The sequence below is a fragment of the Engystomops pustulosus genome, chromosome 11 (assembly GCF_040894005.1).
Source record: "Engystomops pustulosus chromosome 11, aEngPut4.maternal, whole genome shotgun sequence".
Classification (NCBI taxonomy): domain Eukaryota; kingdom Metazoa; phylum Chordata; class Amphibia; order Anura; family Leptodactylidae; genus Engystomops; species Engystomops pustulosus.
Window position 1 is genome coordinate 42452918 of NC_092421.1, and position 26948 is coordinate 42479865.

At 39.0% G+C, this 26948-nt stretch overlaps 1 protein-coding gene across 2 annotated transcripts in view; it reads right to left on the minus strand.

The window, feature by feature from the left end:
- The window catches only part of NRG3 (neuregulin 3), a 660520-nt gene that overhangs the window by 109404 nt on the left and 524168 nt on the right, over positions 1–26948 (minus strand). Inside the window, exon 4 of one of the 2 annotated variants that reach the window (XM_072130473.1) lies at positions 17052–17075. In XM_072130473.1, coding sequence (XP_071986574.1) covers positions 17052–17075 — 24 coding nt within the window. Of the gene's footprint in view, positions 1–17051; positions 17079–26948 lie in introns of both variants that reach the window. The other variant, XM_072130472.1, reaches the window with a different exon arrangement.

The window sequence follows — 26948 nt, forward strand, 5'->3', positions numbered from 1 at the left end:
TAGGGGACATATACAACTATATTACATTAACAAGAACAAACAGTCATATGGAACAATAGGAGTGAGGGCCCTGCTCACAAGAGCTTACAGACTATGCGGTTGAGGGTATTGACACAAGAGGTTGTATAATGCTCCAGCCATTCTTTGTAAGGGAGCAATCTAAAATAATTTAATAAATAACTTAATAAATAAAAATTTTGCTGCTTGAACCAGCCATCAGCCGCCATCTTATTTACAGGATCCTAGGTGAAGAAGACTGCAGAGAAGCCTGGAGCTTGGTAAATATCTGCTGTTTGCCAAATAACAGATGGGAGATAGGACATTGGATGGATTAGTAAAGGGAGAGTTGACATTTCATGCAGTTAGCGAGTGTGATAGGCTTGCCTAAAGAGATGGTTTTTAAGAGTACGTTTGAAGCTTTGGGGGATGGGTATCAGTCAGAGTCCAGGGAAGGGCATTCCAGAGAATTGGAGCAACTCTGTAGAAGTCCTGGAGACGTGCATGAGAGGTTCGAATTAAGGTAGAGATTAATCTAATGTCACTGGCAGATCGAAGAGCACGGGAAGAATGATAGACTGAGATGAGAGAAGAGAGATAGGTGCAGCATTATTCAGAGCTTTGTCGATTAGGGTTATTATTTAAAGTGAATACAGAAGGAGACAGACAGCCAGTGCAGTGATTGGCACAAACTGGGGGCATCCGTGTAGCGTTTGGTCTGAAAGACGAGGCTGGCTGCTGCATTAAGAATAGATTGAAGAGGAGCATTTTAGACGTTTCAAACGTCAGAAACCGTCGGATTCTGGAGATATTTCTGAGATGCTTTCAGCAAGAGCGAGCAAGAGATTGAATATATGGTGAAAAGGAGAGGTCAGAGTAAAGCACAACCCGAAGACAGTGGGCCTGCTGCCTCGGTGCTATACTGACCCCACAGACCGAGATGGAGAGGTCAGGTTTGGATTGGTTAGAAGATGGTGGAAAGACAAGAAGTTCAGTCTTAGAAAGATTACATTTCAAGAAGAGAGAGGACATGATGTTAGAGACAGCAGAGAGACATTCACTAGTGTTCTGGATTAAGGCAGGGGTGATGTGGAGAGTGGCACGGGAAGTTATTTGCATACTAATACCATTTAGGAGGATAGCAGTGAAAGGGAAACACAAATCGATGATGATGTAGCCGATTGCAATTAGGAGCCGGGTGAAGCCAGGGATTCATCATTATCGTCAGGAGAAGAGAATGTCAGCCCTACTGTGGCAGCGAGTGAGCAGGGTGGCAGAATTTTGGAGTGGCTTTTGGAGGACAGCTGTGGGTTTCCCCGGGGTTGGGATTTCTATCCCATACTCGTAAAAAAGGGGGGTTGTTTGTGCTCTGTGTAGCACACTTTTTAATTGCTTTTATTGGTTTGTGTCTCTTTGCATGTACATATTTTGTCATTTTTCAATAAAGATTGCCATTTTTTGCCATATAGTTGCATCCCTTTTTCTCTGTTTTTCATTTATTGACGGGAGCGAAATGGCCATGGGGTACAAACCGCACTTCGGAGGTCCAAGTTAGCAGTGGTACAGGGACTCAGCGAGGCAGCTGCGCTAGTAGTCACTCAGTGCAGAGTGTTGGCAGTAAAATTATCACCTCGGGGGTGTGGCAGTTTTTTGTTAAGACACCAGAGGAGCCGAGCGTGTGTAAATGTAGAATCTGCGGGCAGAAAGTGAAGCGTGGCCAGGGAGCTAACGTTGGCACCACGGCCCTGCATCAACACATCCAGGGACACCATACAATGGCCTGGGAGAAACGTGGAACAGATTTGGAGGTCCATCCTGCCGCCGCAGCAACAGCAGCAGCACTTAGTGGCACATATGCCATTTGAGACAGTCAAGGCTCCAGCACCTCTGCCGAAGGGACCTTTTTTTCTTTGACATCATCTCCAAATGCTCCTGCTCTTCGCTACACATGGTTTAAAGAGGCGATTACAAAGAGACAACTCTAGGCGTCCAGCCATCCTAAGGTGCAGATACTGACCGTTCTCTTATCCAAGTTGTTGGTACTGCAGTCCCTCCCTTTCCAAGTTGTGGAATCTGCACCCTTCAGAGAACTAATAACTTGTGCTGAACCGAGGTGGAGAGTTCCAAGCTGCATTTTTTTTCCAAAAAAGCACTGCCAGCCCTTCACAAATATGTAGAACAGAAGGTGGGCCAGTCCCTGAGCTTATCGGTTTCTTCCAAGGTGCAGGGCAGCGCGGACGTGTGGAGCTGTAACTACGGTCAGGGCCAGTACATGTACTGCGGCTTTCTCCGTGACAACAGAAAATCGCAACCATGTTGACATACAATGGGAGGAATATGGCATCAGCGCTACACCGAGGAGGGATGGACAATGTGCCCTGCGTGGCGCACATGTTCAATCTGGTTGTCATCAGGTTCCTCAAGTCTTCCACCCATCTGCAAGACATTCTAAAAATGTTCAGAAAACTGTGCATGTACTTCAGCCATTCTTACAAGGACAAGCACACCCTCCTCGAGTTGCAGCATCAGAACAGCCTCCCCCAACATAGTCTGATATGCAATGTTTCCACCCATTGGTTTTCCAGCTTCCATATTTTAGACCGCCTGTATGAACAGAGAAAAGCCATTAATGATTTTTTGATGACTCAAGCAGAGCGGAGTACTCCCCTGTATATCTTTGATGTCAGCCACTGGCAGCTCATGCATGACACCTGCCGTTTGCTCAGGCCCTTTGAAGAGTCCACGTTATTTTTCAGTCGCCAGGACTGCGGGATGAATAAAGTCATTCCAATGCTTCATGTCCTGGAACTCCAGCTGCAAAATCTATCTGGTCAGGGCACTGGAGAAGTGGAGACTAAAACTCTTGGCCACATGAGTCCGGTGGGGGCTGAACTGGAGGAGGAGGAGGACATCGGAGTACAAGTAGAGTCTGGAGAAATCAGTGGTTTTTCCTTCAAGAGAGAAGGAGCAGGAGCATCCAGGGGAGGTAGAAATTGAGGCAATTAACCCAGAAACACCGTAGCACGAGTGTCCCTCAGAGTCAGTTGCGCAGATGACCCGTAGCATGCTGCTTTGCCTAACTAGTAACAGCCAAATTGTCAACATCCAGCATAGGGATGAGTTTTGGCTCTCAACCCTCTTGGACCCATGCTACTGGTCAAAAATGGGTAACTTTTTTCCAGCTGCTTAGAGGGAGGAACAACTGGCATACTATTGAGAAATACTGTGCACACAGTTGGCCACTGCCTGTGTGTGCCATTGTTTATGCTCTGTCAGGTCTGAATGGGGGATTCCTGACAGTCATCCCTCACATACTTTTGCCACGGCTTCTGTGTGGAGATGGGGTGGTAGGAGCAGTAGCAGTTCCATCCGCAGCAGCTAAAGTCTGGAGTCCTTAATGAGCATCTTCCTTCACCCGCCTAGTGTGGAGGGTAGCCGCCACCAGCAGCATCAGCAGGACATGGAGCAGACCCTGCACCAGGTGGTGGCCTACTTGGACAGCACATTACCACCCCAGGTAGAGGACCCCTGTACTACTGGGCAGCCAAACTTGATATGTGGCCTCAACTTGCAGAGCGGATGTTCAGTGTGGAGGGGTCCATCATTACTCCAAGGAGGACCCACTTGTCCACCTGTAATGTGCAGAAACTGACCTTTGTCAAGATGAATCAGGCTTGGATTGGCCCGGATTTCAACTCAACAATGCCTTATGCATCAGATTAGATCAGCAATGATGCCTCCCCCAAACGTTGAGAAATGAGTATGGATTCTAACTACCTGCCTCAGCCACTATTCTATGCTGCTACCCGCCTGATGCCACACATCCGCTGCCAGTTGCTCCATCTGCCTCCTACCTTCTTTACCAGCGACTGGAATTGTCCGCCACCTCCACACTATATCATTGTGCCACTATGTGGGCTCCTGCTGTTGCGGCTGACGCCCCCTCCACACTCTATCATTGAGCCACTCTGTGGCCTATCAAGTTGCTGCCACCTACAGAATTTGTAATTGTGCCACTCTGTGACCTCATACTGCTGCTGCTGCTGCTGTCACCTTTGATGTTATTTTTTGGCAAAGACAAAGTTTTCAGGAAAACTGTAATGTATGATGCATGTGGCATCTCTAATCTTCAAATTTAAATTGAAAATTTCAAATTCATTTCAAACTTTGTCATTGTGCCACAACGTGGCTTACCATGTTGCTGCCAGCTCCAGAATTTGTCATTGTGCCACTCTCTGACTTCATGCTGCTGGTGCCACCTCCACACTTGGTCATTGCGCCATTCTGTGGCCTACCAGGTTGCTGCCGCCTCCACACTATGTCATTGTGCCACTCTGTGGCCTACCAGGTTTCTGCCACCTCCACACTGTCATTGTGCCACTCTGTGGCCTACCATGTTTCCGTCACCTCCATAATTTGTCATTGTGCCACTCTGCGGCCTACTCATGCCGCTGCCAACTGACAGCTATCTCCCAGGAACACCCTGTAATTTCCATAATGCTGTTTTCACCCTCCACCGCTCTATGACTTTGCCACTATGTTTAGTTTTTTCCTTAATTTCATCTGTCAGAAGTAATGAAAAGCCTCAGGATTGATAGCCAAAAGCAGGAGTGGACACAGAACACAGAGGACATGCAAGTATCCCATTTACTGGTCATCTCTGTTTTGGATCCTCTCCTGTTTGTTTTTGGCAATACTGATGATGGATTATTGACCGATTGAAAGCGGACACTGACAAATGAAAAGAAGGGTAAAATGATCAGTAACGTCAATGCAGAATTCCTGCCGACATCCTCTCCACTCTTTTGGGGGGTTTCTACATGTATCCACGTTTAACAGAACAGGTTCTGTAATAATCTATGGAATCATCTGATTTTAGTGTAAAAAGAGTGCACTCTTTTATGTTTTAGTGGGATCTTGGCCCTCAAGGTTTAGTTGGCCTCTGTAAGTGCTCATGGAATTGAAGAGTGAAGTGTTTTTAAGAGCGACGCCTGTCATGTGTGTGTCATAATAAAACACAGCATTGTTTGAAGACTAAACCACGTTCCCCATGCATATTGAAGCATGGCACAATGTTCTACAACATCCTACAGGCACTCTGCAGTCAAAAATACCTGTTTTTTATCGTGATACGTCATGATTCGATTCGGGTTGAATCAAAAATTTTTCGAAAAATTCAGTGAATTGGGTTGAACCGAATTTCAACAAATCGGCCAATCTCTACTTATAAGCACTGAAACAGCAGACAAATAATCACGTTTATCACTGTCTATATGGAATATTTTCCTAATAAGTATATCAATGTAGTCAGTTCATCTTGCTTTATAACATGCTGCCAGAAACAAGGATACTGCTTAATTCATCCTGCTCTATATCAAGCTGAAGGACGCTATGTACAATCAACTTAGCTCCTCCTGCTCAATAACATGTTTCCTGCAGATAGGAAAGGGCTCTTTATACAATGTGCTCAGCATTCCCTCCTCTTTAACATGTTTCCTTAAGAGCAATTTCAAAAACATTAAAATAAATAGATTTTAAATATAAAGAAAAATAAATCCTGAATAACTGAAGGTCACCTTTATAGTTGTGGTTCTTATCACCGCAACAAAGTTTCAGTACAACATGGTTGTTTGATCAGAAATTGCTTTAATTTTAAGTCAGTTCTGTGGTCTTTCAAGATATCATTCAATCATTTAAGCTTCAATCCAACAGAGAAGAGGACAATTTCAGGGGTAGGATTATGGAAACAACTCCTTCATAGATAAGATAAAGATGAAAGTTTAATTTAAATATTGCTGTTCTGTGAGTTGCTGAACTTACATTTCAGTTCCGAACTGAAAAACACAAAGAGAAAAATATCTGTAAAGAATTCCTTCATTTCATGTCCAAGGGAGGTCCTCCTATTTAAGGCTTCCATATGTTGTTTTTTAAATTGTTTATCACTAAAAGGAAATCTACCATCAAAATAACACATTATAAACCAGGGACACTTACTCATATTTCCAGGGACTGTTACTGTTGTAATCTATTTGTATCTATGGACTAATTTTCTCTAAAATCAGATTTTAAAGTTATGCTAATAAGCCTGAGGGGCTACCCTTACCCCTCTGTGATCTGGATTAAAATGTCTCAACCCCCTGCTCTAGAAGTGCTCACTGCTCAAGTGCTGACGAAGAAGGGGGTGGACAGTGTAATAGTCTGTAAATCAGATCAATGAGGGGCTACGGTAGCCCCTCAGACTCAATAACATAATTTTAAAAGTTGATTTTAGAAGAAAGGAGGAAATGGATAACAAATATAAAAAGATTACCACAGTAATCTATGAGTAAGTAAATTAGCATAATAGATTTTGATGGTAGATTTCATTTAAAGGGAACCTGTCAACAGAGAGTGGTTTTACGCTGGTGACAGGTTCCAATAGAGACTCAACAGTACATAACAAATATGCTTTTATCTTTTCTGTACAGTAAGTTTTAGAATTATGCACTTATAAACTAAGCTTGCTTGCGCTCACAAGTCCCAGGGATTACACTTTTAAAATGGTAACTGGTGCCTGCTTGTTTGAATCCAGTAGATGCTCTTCCCCCTGCTCATTATTCTTCAGCCCAAACCCCCTTTCCCTCCCACTTCTTCTATTGCCCTTCCAACTAAAAACATAGGATTTGTAATCCTGACATGTGCAGTGAGCTACAAGGCGGCTCACTGCACCTTGCTGCTCACTGCGCATGCATCCCTGTGTTATGCGGTCTTACTCAGCACTGAGGAGGTATGCAAATTACATATTGAGTTAGTGTACCTCCGCACTGCCTAGTGTAGTGAAGGGACAGTTGCGCATTGAGCAGCGAGGCCTAATCATTATTATAAGGTTACATACATCATCCACTTCTAACCGAATATCACATTGAATAAAGCAAATCCATGAAAGGCATTTTTAGCAAGTCCATCATTTTTGATTACTGGTGACCACAGATGAGCGGACTCATTGGTCAGGCTACCTGACATGGACATATTGCCGGCCAAACAGCTAGTCTGGCAATTTGATCCCCCTAGCAACTAGCCATGGCCATGATTGGCCAGAGGAAGTGTCCCTGGCCAGTCATAGCCATGGCTAATTTCTAAGGGCATCAGTTTGCTGGATTAACTGTTCTGCTGCCAATTTGGCAATATGTCTGGGTCAGGTGTACAAACCTGACCATCAGGTCTGCTCATCTCTGATCACCAGTAATCAAAAAGGATAAAACTAAAAATGACTTTAATGGATTTGCTTTATTCAGTGTTATATTGTATTAGAAGTGGATGATTTATTTAATATTATAATAAAGATTGTATTTTAGTCTACTGATATCACAATAACCTATTCCTTAAAAAATAATGTAAATCTCAACTAACATTTTGTATTAAACAATCAAATGTTTTATCAATGAAATCATTGCCATAGAACCAATAAACACTTATTCATTACAATCACCTCCATAAAAGCTATACTTTATAATACCAATGTTATAATATAAAAGCATAATCTTGCATTGTAGTTAGTCTGATACAATAAGAAAATACAGGTTTGTGTTACGATTCTGCCAAGCTAAAGCTGAATGCTGTGCATCTTACATATAAACCAATCAATCCATTCTCATTGTCGACTAATGAAAAGACTACACCAAATGGAATTTGGTATGAAGATACCAGCAGTGTCTAAATTAGCAATCTCAACAATATATTATTTTTTTGACAAATTCAAGGAGATATTAGTAAAAATAAATAAATAAAAAACATTTTGGAGCACAACAAAGTGCAAGTTTTTTATGTGCCATAGAAAGACTGCCCCACTGCCTTTATCTCCTCAACACTAAAGCCCTTATTCCGTTTTTGTGTGTCCATTTTTCCAGGGGCTTAAGTAGGAGAGGATGGGCCCAATAGCACACTTAAAAAAATATACATACCGTATATACTCGAGTATGACCGAGTATAAGCTAAAGCTCCTAATTTTAATACAAAAAACTGGAAAAACCAATTGATTTGAGTATAAGTCGAGGGTGGGAAATGCATTGGTCACAGCCTCCCCCCAGTATATAGCCAGCAGACCCCCAGTACAAAACCAGTAGCCCCCTTGTATATAGCCAGCAGACCCCTGCCCCTTGTATATAGCCAGCCAGTGCCCTCCAGTATATAGCCAGCCTCTGCAGGTCCAGGGTCTGTGTCGCTGCCGAGTAGGCCATGATCCTCCTGTATGAATGGGCTGCACGCATGCACCAGCTCTATAGGATTTAAAGTGCCAGAGTCCTCCTAATTGGCGCTGGCTAATCCGGCGCGCCCTTATAATGCAGCACCTCCCTTGACTCTCTGCTGGATCTTCAAGTCATTTCCCTGAAGTGAAAGCCCTCCTGTGTTTCCTAGTGTTCCAGCGTTCCCAGGTTCCTCCATGTGTCTGTACTCCCGTATTCCTGTGGCATTCCCGTGGTCCTGTGTTCCTGTGGCGGTCCTGCCATCCCAAAGTCCTGCCTTCCCGAGGTCCTGCTTTCCTACCTTGGCTGCCACCGTGGGCTTAGTCACACCCGTGGAACGACCTGGTGATACCCCGTCGCAGCAAGACCAATCCACTTTATGGCGGGCGAAGCCCGGGGCCACTTAGACTCTGGTCATGGGTTGTGGCTAGTACCATCATCCCCCGTGGTGGTCCAGGGTGTCCCCAGACTCTAGTCCTAAGAGACTCTCCCACATCCCCGTGTGTGACACAAACGGACCTCTGGATGTTGATAATTTACGGTACTTTAGCCCATGGCTACAATCAACAGCTGAAACAGTTATCAAAGGTGTCTGCAATTAATCTTTAGTGTTAATCCTGGTTAATCCCAACATTTTTTAAATCCAATTGTCACAGAGACCAAAAAAATTCTAGCTGGGGTTACAATTGTAAAATATGCAGTTACGACTTACGACATACAAATTCAACTTAATAACTGCCTGTACAGTAAACACACACAAACAGCATATACAAATGATACTGTAAACACAATATACACACATACAGATATACAAGATATACAAAATGTACACCATATACGCACACATACAGCATATACACACATTTAGAGCATATACTGTATATAGATCACATATCCATACACATATATGTTTATATTCATGGTCAGGCAGTCTTCTTATCTCAAGGGGGTGTCAGAGGCCATAGATCTGACTTCATTCAACTGTGACCACATGGGGTGAGTAGACGACAGGAAGAGATGAGAAATTCCTAGTAATGCTGCTGTATCCGTTTGCCCAAAATTTGTTAACTGTTACATACACATCATGCTTTAAAATGTGCAGAAGTATATGATGGTGCACATCCTACATCCTTTATTGCAGCAGGTAAGGTGGCTGCAATAAAGTTACACCTCCTTTTCATATCCATTAAAACCTTTTGTACAAAACAAATTTCTTTTCTTCACTATAACTTTTTCATACTATTTTGTATGGACCAGTAGATCATGTAAATTTTGGGGAATGTTCAAATTTTTAATCACTTTTTTTGTAATGTTTTATGTGTTTCAAAAAGGCAAAAACATTTGCTCTCTCAGAGATTTGGACACTATTATCTCTGTTACAGAGTTCACCACTAGGAACAAATTATTTTAATATTTTGCTAGATCGGGACTTTAAGGATGCAGGGATACCCAACATGTTTCTGATTCGGTTTGTATATTTGTTTTATGTTTGACATCCTCGGTTGGCTCCTAGCTCCACGTTCAGGAGCAGGAGGTATGATCACAGTGGGAGGACATTTCGTAGCAAACATGCCCTTTCATTACGAACTAAAAACTGTTCCAATTAGTGCATGTGGAAACATGCTGTAATGCTGAACATCTAACATCAATCCTTCAAAGTGTAAAATAAAAATGTGGGTCAAATAGATCATGCCCCTGTGGATAGCCAAAAGTCATTTGACTACTGCTAGAACCTTGTGCTCATTTTCTGTACATTTTGTGAAGATAAAAATTGGCACAAATCCTTCAGATAAATACCTGTATATACTCGAGTATAAGCTGACCCAATTATAAGCCGAGGCCCCTAATTTTACCACAAAACCTGGGAAAAACCTGTTGACTGGAGTATAAGCAGAGGTTGGGAAATGCATTGGTCACAGCCTCCCCAGTATATAGCCTGCTGGACCCTACCCCATAGTATATAGCCAGCACCTGCCCCCCAGTATATAGCCTGCCACCCCATATCCCCCAGTATTTAGCCAGCCCCCTGCCCCAGTATATAGCCTGCCCCCTGCCCCAGTATATAGCCTGCAGCGGGGGAGCCGGAAAGGTAAGTTTTGATATTTTACTTGGATTCTTTTACTCGAGTATAAGCAGAGTTTGGGTTTTCAGTACATTTTTTTGTGCTGAAAAACTAGGCATATACTTGAGTATATATGGTTATTACAAAAATTGATAACTAGTACATAAATATTATTCAAATAGCCCCATATAGTTCTTTGGCAAATGAGCATGTTGGAAATTATAGTTCCATAAATTAAGTTGCCGACACACTGCTAGAAGAAAAGATAATATGCACAAGAACAAACAAAAGGAGTGCACAAGGTGAGAAATGGAATTGAACTATGTTACCATACAGATTATCTGGAAGAATATGTCCGTTTTTGTACTTTATGCCTCCTCCAATATTTTTTGCTGTAAACTAATCTTTTGTGGTATTTCTGATATACCCAACAGAGTTGTTTCCGTGTTCTTGTGACTATTATTTCCTGTGAAATGGTTATAGAAACCTTGTTTCAAATTTCAATAACAGTATTAAGATGCACATATCCATGTGCAGTTCAGAAAGCAATAAAAAAGAGGTGAATTACTCTTCAAAGAAATTGTATTTTTAACACAAAACTATGTCTCCACAGAACAGGAATTAATATAGCAATAAAGGTAACAGACGCCTTCTGCCATAGAAAGGATAAAAATAATGTATTTCCATACCTTGTTATCTCTTCAGAAGGCAGAACACAACACATTTACCAGGGTTTACACATTGTTCCACAGGGCTCTGATTACACAACCTAATTAAGAAAAAAGATGTGGAAATCCAAGCTAGAGGCATTAGAGGGAGGATGTGCACACCTCTAACACTCAATCCATGTCTGGTGTGGATTTTATGTTCTCTTGGTTTCATAGTGATAGAAATTCTGGTCTGTGTTAAAACACGAACCTAAGTTTATACTGTACCCTAAACTGTATGAAATGAAAGAACTCTAAAACCTATGTAACACATTTAAAACACTAATTTAAAAGGTTAGAGAAAAACTGTGCCACGCACTTTGGAGGTGAATTAATCAAAAATTGTAACCTCTAGCATCGCTATTTGATTTGGCAAAATGTATTGTAATAAAAGACAGTCGTAAGTGATATTGCAGATTGATGATATATTATGATTATCACACTGTTTGAAAATAAGGGAATGGCCTGGATGGACTAGAGGGCAGGTCATTTTTTTCTGATAATACTTTAAAGGGGTGGGCGACTTTACCTCATATTTTTTGTAAGGTATGCTATAATTAGTTAAGTATGGAAAAAGCTTTTGTTTCCTTTTCAAGCTATTTTCGGATTTGCCCCTCCCCTCCAAAAAAAAGGTTGTACGTTAACACAAATAGTTTTTTCTAACAAGTACAATGCAAGTATATAAAATTTCTTATAAATGGGCTTCTCTTACTAAATGAGAATAATTTACTGCAAACCATATAGGTAATAAAAAACTGTTTTACAATGATACTCCCACTCTTACTTTTCTCAGGTAAAATAAGAAGAAAAGAACTCACATGGATACATATACTACTAAAATGTTGGTATGTAGATAAATACGTGTATTGATAACTAGCATTGTTTTGTCAGAAGAAAATACAGTCCATTATAAACATTTTGAACATTTTTACACCTTTTCTTACCCATTTGTTTTTGAAAAATCTTATAATGCATGTGTCATGCAAATACTGTACATACCTCATGGCATCCATTTTTAACTAGTTGACTCCATGTGTAATAGGTGATATTCTTAATATCATTTTAGGCCAAAACATCACTCTACTAAAAACAGTCAACACAACGAAAGTCTATGCTGGAATTTATCAAGTACTGTCATATTGTGTATCTTTGAACATGCTGGAAACCTAGGGCCGAATATAGTTAGAGGAGAAAGCACGTCCAGGGTTACTTCCCACCCCTTCATGCCCCCTTGGCTCTTCTTTAAGCATAAACATATTTCAGGGTGGTTAAGAAGGAACACTCTATGTAGCCTTTAACACGTTACACCTGTCTTAAAAACCCCCCATCAATGCTTCACCACCAATATTTACTAAAGGGCTTGGGCCTCTTAGTAGAATCTGGCAGAGTATATAGGAAATGCAGCAGGCTGCGCCATTCACATCCCTGACCAACCACTGCTGGCCCCACTCCCCGAAACGTTCAAAGTGGTGTGAGGGTCATATCATTAACCATAACCTCATGCGTTTACCAATGTGAGGTGTATGGCCAACATTAAATAGTAGACGTCCAACAATTTGATTTTCAACTGTAAGATTCATGTTTATTTGGAGGACCCCAACCACAGTGTTGCCATGAAACCCAGCCATTTTTAGTTATGTATATAGATAATTTTCAACATATGTGCTGAGAACTTCTTTCTCCAACAATACATTTAACAGCCAGAAAAGGCCATGTGAAAATTACAAAAAAATACATTTTTGACTGACTTATCCTTTAAGGAGGGAGGCATGGACATACCCTTTGCAGGGGCACTCACTATGTCTTACATTAGAAAAATTCATATATATTCCTTCTTATACATGTTTAATTATTTTTGTTACATGAATGTATATATGATGAATTCATTGTATTGTTTTCCCTTTTTCTGGGGGGAGATTTTTGACCCAGCAGTTTTTGGTGGATGCATTTGTATTTTATTATATGGCATGTGAGGATGGATGGTCATGGGCCCATGAAAGTATGTGTGAGTGGATGCATGGTACACATTTGTATATTTATTTAGTGTACACCTAATTTTATGCTTTCACATTTCTTGTTTTATGTATTCATTTATTAGTGAGTTCCACCATGTATTTAATTTTACTGATTGACTATATATATGGTATCATGAGGTCCACTTTTTAGTCACTTGCATGACATGTTGCATGGCTGGCAACTCAAGGGGTTAACTATTATCATTAGTCACCCGTAACCAGCAAATGTTGGGTACACTTCATATGCACGCGGCACTTTATTTATCACACAAATACCACATATATTTGGTCACAAGATTCCTTCTTTCACACACCTCCTTTTCGGTTATTTTTCCGCTTTTTTTTTTTTTCGTATTTTCATTTTTGCCCATTGGCTGTCCGTTCCATTACTTACATGCCGGCGCGCTCAATATTATGGGCAATAGCACGACTCAATCGTGCGGTGTGGCGCAGGCGCACATACCTACCTCCACTTGGACATGATATTTGCGATAAAGGTTTTTTTTTTTTTTTTTTTCTCGCTGCGCGCGTCACTTCCGCCAGAAGTCACGTGATCTGGGTCCAGCTGACATCATAGAATCACTCCCCCTTAAAATGGAGACTGCACAGCTAGTTCAGCACCCCTGAGGAAGCTAGGCGACTAGCGATACGCGTGGGGTCTTCTCCCCAGCTCTTCTCCTTCCCCCCACCGCATTCTACGACAGGACTTTGCCATCTTTACAGGTAAAACCGAGCGTGGACCCTGGGCTAGCGCCCATCACACTTTTTTTCAGTATCTTGGGTTTTTTTCCCCCCAGACTTTGTACATTTGTACACTTAGTCAAACCGGACCTTGGTTTTGGGACATAGCAAGGTTTTTTCCAACTGATTCATCATCGTACATTGCCTTACACTTGTGCAGAGGAAGGGGTTCTCTGCAGGTAGGGGGAGCTGGTGGTGTGCAGAGCAACCAGCACTATCATATGCTGGGTTGCTCTGCCTGTTGAATTTGTGTGCTTTGCACACTTTTTAATGGTTTTTATTGTTGTTTGTTCTTGCTGTGCTCTTTTTGCATTATTAATAAAATTGTATATCTTTGGTCATATAGCGTACATCTGTGTTCATTTATAATTACATTAGAAAAATTAACTTGATAATCTGTGGCAGTGTTTTAGCCTTATATTTTCCAGATTTCTGTTTTTAAGCTGCTAACATCTTTTTAAGGCTATATTTTCTCAACATATATAAAACGCTAGGTGCAGACAGACAATGGAGATCAATATTAATTATAGTGGAAATCTAATGTATTGCCAAACTGGTTGTAATATTTTAAGATTTGACTTGTTTCCAATATCTCACTATTAAACAAGGCTACTTTAAAAGTAAAATAAAAAATACAACCTCAGACTTACATGATAGCAAACACATTCTATTAAATCAAGGTCGCTAGTAAGAATTTACCGGTGGTTGCCATTTCCCTTCTGCTCTGTTGTATGGCATTTAATTATATGTTTTACAGCCTGGAGTCAACTCTAAAATCTTAAGCATGATTTTGGAAGGAGCAAAAGAAATAATCTGTGACATCAATTATTGTCAGTAGTGATATAATGATGGGTACTGTTATCTATATAGAGGTCATTGTACAGGGAGGCGGAGGGGATAAGCAGTGACATCAATTTTTGTCAGTAGTGAAATAATGATGGGTAAGTGTTATCTATAAAAAGGTCATTGTACAGGGAGGAGGAGGTAAGCTGTGGCATCATCCATTGTCAGAAGTGATGTAATGATGGGCCAGTGTTATCATTTTAGAGATCATTCTACAGGGAGGAGGGGATGATCTGTGACATCATCTATTGTCAGTAGTGATGTAATGATGGGACAGTGTTATCTATATAGAGGTCATTGTGCAGGGAGGGGAGGAGATAAGCTGTGACATCATCTATTGTCAGTAATGATGTAATGATGGGTCAGTGTTATCTATATAGAGGTCATTGTACAGAGAGGATGGGGAGCTAAGCTGTGACATCATCTATTGTCAGTAGTGATGTAATGATGGGTCAGTGTTATCTATATAGAGATGATTGTATAGGGAGGGGGAAGAGATAAGCTGTAACATCATCTATTGTTAATAGTGATGTAATGATGGGTCAATGATTGCTGCAAAGAAAATCCCTATAGAATTAGCCAGTGTATATCTATTGCCAGGATAAGTTGCAAAGACATTAGTTTAGAAAAATATTTTAAAAATCCAGAAAAGCATTGTAATACACTGTTGCAGGATATAAAAACTTCATTTGCTACCCAGAGTTTGAGTGGTTTTATGCAGCCTCCGAGGTCTTATTTGATCTAGTCCTTTTATTGTTACTAAGTTTAGGGTAGGCCTTTCTGTGCCTCACCATTGTCTCATGCCTGTGATATAGTTAATGACAGGAACAGGTTAATAGTTTAGGAAATACACGAATAGTAAAAAGATGAAGCATATCTAAATATTCTGTAACATCATTTCTGTTATCACAGTTCACAGGAGAAGCATATAAATGACACATTTAGAGCCTTGGAAAGATATGGATCTAACTGGACCTGAGCTTGCAGGATGAATAGACAATTAGGAGCTGTCCAAGGTGCTAGCGCTGAAATCCATTCTCGACATCTCCTGACCACTATAAAGCCACAGAGCTCATAGCTGTAAACCTCCCAGGTTATTAGAAGACTCATAACACATGTTTCATCTACCATAAGATAATAAAAGCAGAGAAATATGTCTACATTTTATTTGAATACAATGCATTAATCTTTCTTTTACAAATTCACCTACTGAACAAACATCTGTTAAATATGCAGGTTTGTATAAAAGCACTCAAAACAAGTAATATTACACATAAATCTCTGTTCTGAATACCCACAATATGGGTTTAGTATTAGATTTAGCTTTAGTACATTAGCCACACACCACATTGCTCTGTATAGTCTCCACAAATGTCATGTAAAGTTCCTCTTACCCTGTTGGAAAACATTTTCCCACAATTTGTTTGATTTAAATCATAAAATCTCAAGGACATTCTTTTCATCTTATTGTGCATTAAAATGGTTTACCTTTATATAACTACAGAAAAGCCAGATCTCTGCTTGAAAATATGGGCTTTTACTTATTCATGTCTCAAAATAAAATAGACGTATTTACAAATAAAATTTGCAAGGTAAAGCAGGATTTCTTAACACGTAAGCATTTTTAATACATAACACACTAACACACACATATCTACAGATACATACACTATAAATCCCATATGATTGCTTCTTTAATTCTATAAATAACTGTAATTAGCTGTAATTCAATGTACCATATATACTCGAGTATAAGCCGATGCCCCTAATTTTACCACCAGAAACTGGTAAAACCTAATTTTTTTTTACTCAAGTATAAGCCGAGTTTGGGTTTTCAGCATATTTTTTCTTTTGCTGAAAAACTAGGCTTATGCTCGAGTATATATATAAAATATTATGTATGAGAATTTTGAACAGGCAAAAACATCTTAAAGGGGTTATCTGGCATGTTTTGTGGATTTCAAGCATAAAAATGCACCTTTTCAATTGGCTGTCATATAAATTTGTATAAGTTCTTCTACTATAACAATCTATATTTAAAAACACACTTCTGGTCACATGATACATTGCTTAATTTTACTGTATACATTTGAATGAGAACACTGCACATAAAATTGTCCTTTACCCTATTGTCATTTTTTATGCAGTAATAGTTCTGAGAGATCCAGAAACCACAATGTGTTAAAAAATATCTAATAAAAGGTGAGAACATCTTAGGGTTCATTTGCTGAATAAACATGAACCATCCAAAGGTTGCCCTTTTAACAATACTGATTAGTGCCTACCTTTGATAGCATCATCAGTTTACTGATTGTACTCTGTATCATCATGTTCTTCATTAAGTGTTCTTATGTAACTTTGGATGTGCACACTTTGGATCAGTAGAGATTTTACTGATGGTTTGTTAATACTTTTTTTCCCCACACATTAAAAAAAAATTAAGAAAAAGGAAAACATAACTTACCCATAAATTCTATTCCTAAATGGTCTGCTGTACCAGGAAGAGCATGCAAAAACAGAGATAAGACATTGTCAGTATCACAGGTTTGTAAATCCAAAACATAAAAAGAATAATTTACCAACACTGACTATTCAGAATACGGATTTAATAAATAATTTATTTTCCATATAACAGTAGAAAAAGTATCCCCAAAAATGAGACATTGCTATTTATATACGGTCCATCATCTGACATGAGTACCCTCCAGTACTCTGTACCCTGTTGGCTGCTGGTTATATATTAAAGGATGGGCTGTTTAAATGCAGGGATAAAGGGACAGAGCAGATAAAGGAAACTGCAAGTCCTGCCACCATCATGAAATATAAATATTGTTTTCACAATCCTGCTTCTACTAACAATACACAGACATATGTTTACACAGATCTCCAGGGCTGTGTCAATGGCTATTTTATACGAATGCTGAAATTAGACATACTTGACATTCAATTTCCCCATCACATAAGCTGAACAAACATTGTCTATGCATTGCGTACAGATTAATAGACCTCATGCACGCGACAGTATGGTCTTTTCTGTTCTGTATATAAGGCTGTATTTTGGCTATGAACACGGGACATACTGCAACTTTATGGCAATATATTGCACCGTATCTGTATGAAATACGGTGGGCTGGCAGATTATGGATGGCTGACTATTGGCCAGCTGACAGACTGACAGCACCACCCACTGGTTATGGTACTGCATGTATATATGCCAGTATACAGTGCACAGCCGTATGCAGCACATATTTAGGCTGCATTAACATTGTCGTTGCCCACCGTACCATAGCATGGCGGGCACACGGTGGCACGCGGGGAGCACTGCTCACCCCTGCCCGTCTCCATAGGGATATATGGCGCACGTCGCCGTATGCTGAGAAAAGATAGGACATGTCCTATCTTTTCATGGGGTACGGAGCAGTACGGTGCCGCACATGTACGTGCGCCCACTGCCATCTATGGGGGACGTATATCGGCCATACATACGTTGGCCATATATATGTCCCCCATATGGCAATGTGAATGTAGCTTTAGCCCGTATTTTATACATTACCATTGACTTCTATAGGCTGCATGGAATGGAAATACAGTGGAAAATAGGACATGCTCTATATTTTTATACAACTCACTTACAGTACGATATGGTACGGTGGACATTAAGGCCATGTACATGGATGGCTGTATTGCCCATTGGAATGCATGGGGCCGTATTCCAGCCATATATGCAGCTGTATATACAGCCGTTTTTATACGGTCGTGTGAATGGGGCCTTAGGTTGACTACTTGCCCAATATTGTTGAGTTCAGATAAACATGTAAAACTAACATCTACATTCACATCTATAATTTCCATAAATCTCTTCTGTTACAAAACAGAATAACAGAACCAATGGTAAATGGAAGCCAGGGGGTTCACATATATGTAGTTAAGCCTAGTTCCCTTTAGTCTCTATAGTGCAAGTTCCTGAAAAAAATGTTTTAAAATATATTAAATATGACATCAGTATTTGATTTAGTCATTTTGTTCCCTAAGAGAGGACACCTGGAAAACAGTTGTGAGTCTAACTCTAACATGTATGGTTATCTTTAAACTTTATTGAGTCTCTTCAAATGATAGATGGAACCCTCCTTGTCCTTTTACTGAAATTAAAATCAAAAAAGGTATTTTATGGAATGCCTAAATTTGTCCTAAAAAGTCAACATTTCTTCTAGGCAGATCTGGCCTGGCGTAAGGTGGTCAGTTTTCCTCGATATTACTTATGTGTGTGATGAAAATAGCAATACTAAAGCGAGATATGATTGGTTAGGAGATGAAGGTTGTTGTTTTACATTTTACGAACCTACATTCTGGAATGACCAAAGATGCTTATCATTGACAATATTTTCCTCAATGATGCACTAGCCATATTCAGGAATAGAATGTGCATCTGTTCACACATCTACCTATCATATCTTACAGTAAAGTAGATGCGCTGCTCATGCTAGTTATGCAAGAGCTGCTTTCCAAGTGCCTTCAGACGTGTCATTGTGCAACTAAAGATTTATCTATACACAGATCATAAATAACGCAATGTGACATGTGACTTGGCAGATGTCACTTTATGACACCTAAGTTTAAATGGATGCTTTTGGTAGTTGCAATGTGTTGCATCCATTAAACGTAATAGACAGAGACAACTGTGATTCAATTTGAGGATGAAATCATGACACTTCATAGCAGTGAATGATCTCTTTCTAATAATTTACTAATGATGCTTGTTCTACTGTCATTGATTTAATGGCAACTCATTTCTAAGTTTTTATGTTTTCGTTAATGGGACTTAGTCAGTTGTTATGACACACAACAATAACTTCTAATGTAAAGGTAATGGATCATGATTAGAAAGAAAACCTAATGAGGATAGTGTTCTAGTATTAATAAGAATTTTTAGGGATTGAAGATTCTGTGATCACATTTCTAATAGAACAGTAATTTTGATTCACATTTCATGTCAATCCGTGAGTGGAAAGTCAGTCATACAAATGCTTGTCTTCTCTAAGGGTAACCACAAAAAAAAATATCTAATATATAAAGCCGAGTTTATGTGTGTGATTGGTTCCTATTTTGCCACAGGTCATTAATATGAGCTCTAAGCTTTAATTGGTTACTATATGCATTGAGTAGAAGACAACTTACGTGTAAGGTAATATATAGTATATGGATATAGATACATCATGGGGGAGATTTACCAGAAATACTGATAAAGGAAAGGAAAACTGATCTGAGGAAAAACTGTTCCTGTTGCCCATGAGAAATCAGCTGTAATTTTATAATCAGCTGTGGGAAAATTAAACTTGAGCTCTGATTGGTTGCCATGGGAAACTAGAACAGTTCTGCTCTCAGACACTTATGATAAATTTCCCCGTAGACAAAGTTGCAGTTAGAGACAAAGACAGTCAGAGATGGTCATACATAGTCAGAGATGGACAGAGATTTGGAGACAGACAGAAAAATTGAGTCAGAGAAAGAGACTGTCATAGACAGTCATAGACAGAGACAGTAGCAGAGACAGTCAGACAGAGAGAGTCAGACAGAGAGAGTCCGATAAAACAGGGACAGTCAGAGACAGAGAAAGTCAAAGTCAGACACAGTTGGATAGATGAACACTTTGATAGACAGTCAGAGACAGAGAAACACAGAGACAGTCAGTGAGAGAGATATACATATAAAAGAATTTTGTTGTCCCATTCTATTTTATTATAGCTAAGAGCAGTTATTTACTATTATAGGCAATGCCTGGATCTACAGCCTGTATCTAACATACTTTCCCTGTTATACAATTTACAGCTTTCATTATTGGACTTTCCATTTTTTCACACTTTGGACATTGCCATCTTGGGTTCTGGTTTCACAGAAATAATTATGGTGAGTTTTTTATAGTGTGAAAGTCATAATAATCACAATAGGAAACCCTACAAACCCCATCATATTTGTGAACTTTGTTTAAATCGAGCCAGATCGATTAAGCATTAAAATTCATGGAACAAAGGAAAAAGAAGAGCATTGGATTTAAATGCGCAGTGTATACAATCTCATTTGGTGGTGGCTCACCTTGTAGAAAGCTTGGGTTTTAGCATATAATAAATTGAAGAGCAGTAGGCTGTTGGATCAGGAGCCAGTCCAGCATCCAATGTACCGATTCACTTGAGGAACATCAAAGTATATGCAAGTGGTTGTGGCAAGAATTGTGGCAAAAACTTTACTGACTCCATTATAAATGGAAGCCATACTTTTCATATTGCCAAAAATATTTCATGCATTTGACTTTTTGGGATTTCCCAGACTGAACTGAGAATCACGGAATCAAATGGACAAGCTGAGTTGAGTACAGTGATTCTAGGTTTGGTATGGTAAATTTTTGGAACAATTTCGCTTGTGGGCAGCTAACTTTACATTATTTATGTTTAAAAAGTACATATTATATAGAAAATGCAATCCACAGTTCAGCCAGCATCTTTGAGTGCAAAAGGAGATAAATACAGACAGTCCCTGATTATAGAACACAAAACTTACAGAAAGACTGTGGGACTGCTTGTAGATTGATTATAGTTTTAGGTAAAGCTTCAGCAGAACTTATGATTTAACCTGTTTTAATACATTGTTTAGTGGGCTGGCTTAATCCCTGACAATGTTATATCTCAATCCCCTGAACTATCTGCTTTATGAAGTGATGTTTTCAAATTGGGTTGCATAAAGTATTTAACAGCTTCCTAAAATAAAACCATGTTGCATTAGTAGTATAAATCTATCTGACGATGTTATATATCTCTTTTTCTTTACTCATGTAACCCATCTTTTACATGCCGAACATTCTACTTAGGCAATAAGATATGGAAAGGACCCATTAAATGAGGACAGACTTTAATGGATGCTAAAAGGCTACAACATTCAAAATCAATCACATAATGAACGTTCAAATATTTATAATACAACAGGTGTTCGTTCACATTCCTTAGATGTTTTAATGTATAAATATTAATAACATTTTTATATTCCGCTATCACCATAGCATCCCATTTAAAATGCAAATGATTGAATCTGGGGAGCATATGAATGGAGAATTTTGAAAGTAAATTTATTTGGAATAACGGATGGACCGGAAATCTCTTTTCTTCATCATCTATTATAATACAGACAAAACTGCTTTATTGAGTTAATGAGTCTATAAACATTCATGATGAGCTGTATTTCAGCTTATTGAACATTTTCTTTTGTGTATATACTGCTTTTTACTTTTAGCTCCATATTGCTGTTTGACTGTCATGCTCAACCGTAATTACAGGCTGCAACAATATTATTCTGTGCTCTGCAGCTGTAATAGCAAATTTCCTACTATTGTGTTACTTGTTGGAGTTGTTTAGGTGGTATTATATTGTAAAGTTTTGCGTTTTTTGAGTTTTAAAACAGCTATTTGTGTTACTGAAAAAAAACATAAATAACAGAGCACTAATGGAAACACTAAAGCATCATAGAATTTCCCTCTTCTATGGGCAATCAGTTCAGTACTTTGTGATGCTAGACTAGCTTCTGTTATAGGCATGGTGCTAGGCTATCTATACAATGTATCCTTAAGAACTTAATCTGCACTGCAGAACAAGAGCAATTGTCCTTAAATGGAAAAGTATGGAGCATACATGTTTACAAACTGTTTGATTGACCATCTGTGCCACCTAACCATCTTGACTACAACATCTCCCTTTGAAGTAGCTCAAAGTGTGCCACTGGTTTTACCCAATAACCATAATAAAGGGATCTAGACATCTACAATACATTGTGATTACAAGTTCTTTTTTATTCAAAGTAGTCCTGTTATCACAAGCAGCTGATCCAGTTGTGAGGGTCTATAGAGGAAAGCAAAGTAGGTGCAGGTGACTTAAGAGACTACAGGAATGAAAATTTTAGAGAGAGACAAAGTATGACCTTTATGCTTTGGCAGCTTTCTAGAAATAGCAAGGAGCTGTCAGTGGTTAGCCCAGAGCATTTTAGTTATGGGTGCACTGGCCCTTTAAATTTCAGAGATGTTGAGCTAAACAACTAAGACCCAACAGATATTATCAAAATACAAGAATCCATCATTGGCAAAGACAGCATGAAGCAGAAGAACTCACGTATGTTGTTTAAGGTAACAATCTGAACGGATTGGTGTCCAGAGACTGATATCAAAAATGACCAATACATGTTTTATGTTATAACAATGGAAAATACTATGGGGCTCATTTACTAAGAGTCGCATTGCTCACGTTAGTCGGTCTGTACATCTGTTTCAGGGATTACACAGGATTTTACTTTTTGAACTTATGTCACAATCCCAAGCCCTAACATGCACCACTAAAAAGATGGTGATATTACAGCACATTCTAGCCATATGCTAGTAGGGGTATCACATGGTCATTTGCATTTATGACCATTTCTATCCTCTACTCTTAAACAAAAAGAGATGAATATATAGGTGGGGCATATTTACTAAGGTCCTTTAGCCAGTATTTTGTTGGGATTTGCACATATTTTTATGTGGAAACTGCTTACACATGTATTTAAGAATTTTCCACACCACATGTGTCACATGCGAACCTTTTGTGTCGCTGCTGCACTATACTTCACATGACACAAATTTCATCATTATAATGGGCATTCTGGTCGGCTGTAACACATGTTCGAACTGTAAGCCCACTAATAAAATTAATTAACATATGAAAAAATATGTCAGCATAAGGCAGATATATGGTTAATGTTAGTATGCAACTAATTTAGGTGGTTAGACTAACTGTAAAATAAAAAAATTGGAAAACTTAAAATTTTCACCAATTTTAAATTTTTTACAAATAAGTGCAATATATTTCAACTAAAATAAAGCATTAATGGAAAGTACAACATGTCATGAAAAACCATTCGGAAAATAAACTGTGTCAGATAAAGCGTTTCAAAGTTATAACTGCATATCTTGAAACAGGCAGATTTGAAATATCGGTCTGTGTCCTAAGGCTGCTTGCTGTTTTGTTGTCATGGATGCTTTGATGCACAACTTTAGAGACCTAGCTTAGAAGTAGCATTAATTCCATTAACACATCAAGCTGTCATATATGCAGTTAAAGCAGTGAGGGGAGGATACCTGGTCTGATCTTGACCTCATGGAAGCTTGTATGAAGAATGTATTTGAGTGAGTAAAGGAACAATAATATAGTGTGGAAGAATAGGACAGTAAAGACATGTTGACCTGTATGTGGGGGCTTGTGAATGACTGGCAGCAATTCTATTTTTATATATTTTATTCTAATACATGTGAGGGTTGTTTCTATGTCATTTTTCCCTCTGTGATGCTTTTGTGTACTGCAGAGACTGATAGATGTCACTAACAGGCAGCCTGTAATGAAGACATGACATACAAAATCTTTAAGATTTAAAAGATTTACACAGCAGGCAAAGCATATACCACAGTGAGCCCATATACTGCAGAGCAAGTAGAACAGGTAATCATTATGTAGAAGTAGTTAATAATACTCTATAATATGCTTTGTAAAGGAGGCCCTCTAAAAAAGGTTAAGTGGCGTCAAGGCCACCGGATATACTTGTTTGGGGAATGAACACAATGTGGCACATTTACTAAGGTTCGCCCTGTGCACTCTTGTCCAATCGTGCACGTCCTTGTAGGCCAGTGATGGCGAATCTTTCAGAGACCGAGTGCCCAAACGACAACGAGTAACCACTTATTTATTGCAAAGTGTAAACTTTGCAATTTACACAGTAACTTATAGCCTCCTGCTCGGTCAGAGCTTTCAGTCATATCAGTGTCTTGATGACACCGATACAGTAGAAAGAATTTGGCACATCATTGTAGCCTTCCTCCAGGGTCCCCTGAACAATAACAGACACAGGGCCTGGATCTGTAGCTCTAATGGTCACCCAGCTGTGTCCACACCTTCTCTCACCTCCAGTTGTCTCAGCTCCAGGATATGTTGGAAAATAGAACGGAGCACAGAATGTCCTGGGTTCCGTTCGACTGCAGGAGGAGGCCTTGAGCCCTGTCAAGCAAACTCTGTTCCAGGGTGACAGCCTGGGTGCCCACATAGATTACTCTAAGTGCCACCACTGTTCTAGACTAAAACAGCTTTCAGGTATTTAAGAAGTTTCTGCGCTGCTATTGTGTAGCTCACGACTCTTATGGTACAGCTGTGCTGGCTTCCATGTGACACAAATTAGGGGGCATGCATTCAGTCGGTCCAAATGCCGTATTTTAAAGGTGTACCACAAAAATGTTGGTGAACTCTGTCGGACCACGCAGTGTTACACAAGATATAGCACTTTTACTTTCTAAGTAACTGTGCCCCAATATTCTGAAAGAAATGAGAATGCAAAATGCTAAAAGACCTTTGAACTAAGTCAGTAAAATCAAATAGACAGGCACAGATATTAGACGAAGGCTCAGATAGAGCTGAAACGCGCGTCGGGGCAGTGGTCTTCCCGGACAGGGGAGCAACATTACGCTTATTAGGTAAGAACGGGCAGCCTTTACAGAGAGGTCTTGGCATACTTTAAGCACAATTTTGTGACCTTCTCTATGCTGAGCATACAATGCATACATAAGACAACATCTATAGAGTTCATGCTTTTGATTGTCTGTTCTATCATATATTGCATATACATATATACTATCTCCACTTTGTCCGGTTTTAGACCGCCCTTTCTGTCTCTATGTGGTACCATCTATCACTGCACTGTATCTTGTGGACATTCTGAACATTGAGGCCACTATTTGTTTTCATGGATTGCTAATTTTATCATGCATCTTGGAATTAATAAAGATTATGGTATTCTATGATTAATATAGATTTACTGTCCAACAGTTTTATAATACTGCACCATTATATATTTATATTCTGATAACTGTGTTCTTACACCATTGATATTGTAACTGTGGACCCTTTTTTAAGAGACCATTGTCACTTTAATGGGAGTCTACCCCCACCGCCAAGCATTATAATGTTCTGGTCACATTGTAGAAAAATGCACTATGATTTCAATAACAATTATTATTTTTGGAAATTATGCCGTTTTTAAAGCTTTCTGATTCTATTCTGTAAAATAATGAGGCACTTGGTGCACCAGTATCTTTCCCATAGTACCTAGGGCCTTTCTTTTCTTTCCTCAGCAACAACCCTCTTTTTTTAGATATGCAGGAGATTTATCTTGTAAGAAATATGGAGTGGCAGTGGAAAGAGAGGGACGTGATTCAGGGGGAAATAGCAGTACTCTGGATACCGAGCACACTGCATGTATAAATATATATACTCATGAAGTTTAAAAAAAAATCAAAGGAAGAAATGCATGTACCCAGACTAGGGGAGAGAGTCAATGAATGCAGATTGTGGCTGTCGGAAAACTAGACAATTTCAGATAATTAGGAATACAATGAGCACAAGCTCATATAATTAAGAAGGCAATTATTCCAATTAAGGATACAAAGTATATAGCAAAGTCTTCTAGAGGGTTTTCTTTGTTCCCTACCACCAAATAAATATCAATTTTTCTGGCAGCATACAACTATATCATGGTTATAAAAAAAAACTAAATAGAATATATTCCCAAATACAGTAAATAAATGCAATAAAAATAAAAGGTGGAGTAAATATATACTTCTTAGTCCATCTATTTTGTATTTATTTATTATGAAAATACTCTATGTATTATCCCTTCTTCATATTTGTCTTAGGACAATCCAGCAATGTAGTAAGTCAAGGTATATTTTATTATAATTTGTTTAAAAAAAAATGTATCCTGAAAGTCAAATAACATAGCAATTCAGGTCGATATGGATATGGTGATACCAATTAAAGAGGTATTTTAGTCACAGAAATCTTCCAGTATCTCAGAAGTAAAGGACAACCTCCACTTTTGTAGAAAAAATTGATTGAAAAAGTGTAGATAAAAGTGTAGATTTATTTTTAGTCTGAATATTAATCTCTAAGTGAAAAACAAAATCTATGCACTTATGTGTCATAGGTGAAGGATTCCCTTTAAGCCATGGTGCATCTACATTCTGGATTTAATGCATTTTATAATTTCAAGGCAATTGCTTAAAAAATACATTATCAAGAAGCCACATTTCCATCACTTACTTATAAGGCAAGTATTCTTTGTACAAGTTTGTTTTTATATTCAGACTTTTACCTGTATGGATGACTTTGGTTAAAACAATATATACAAAGGCTGATGAATGGTGCAATCTACAGTGAAAATGGTCAAGTACAAAACATTAATCTTCATTAGACAACAGAAAAGAAAAGGTATGGAAACAAAATTTCGATCACTTATATCCATGCATGGG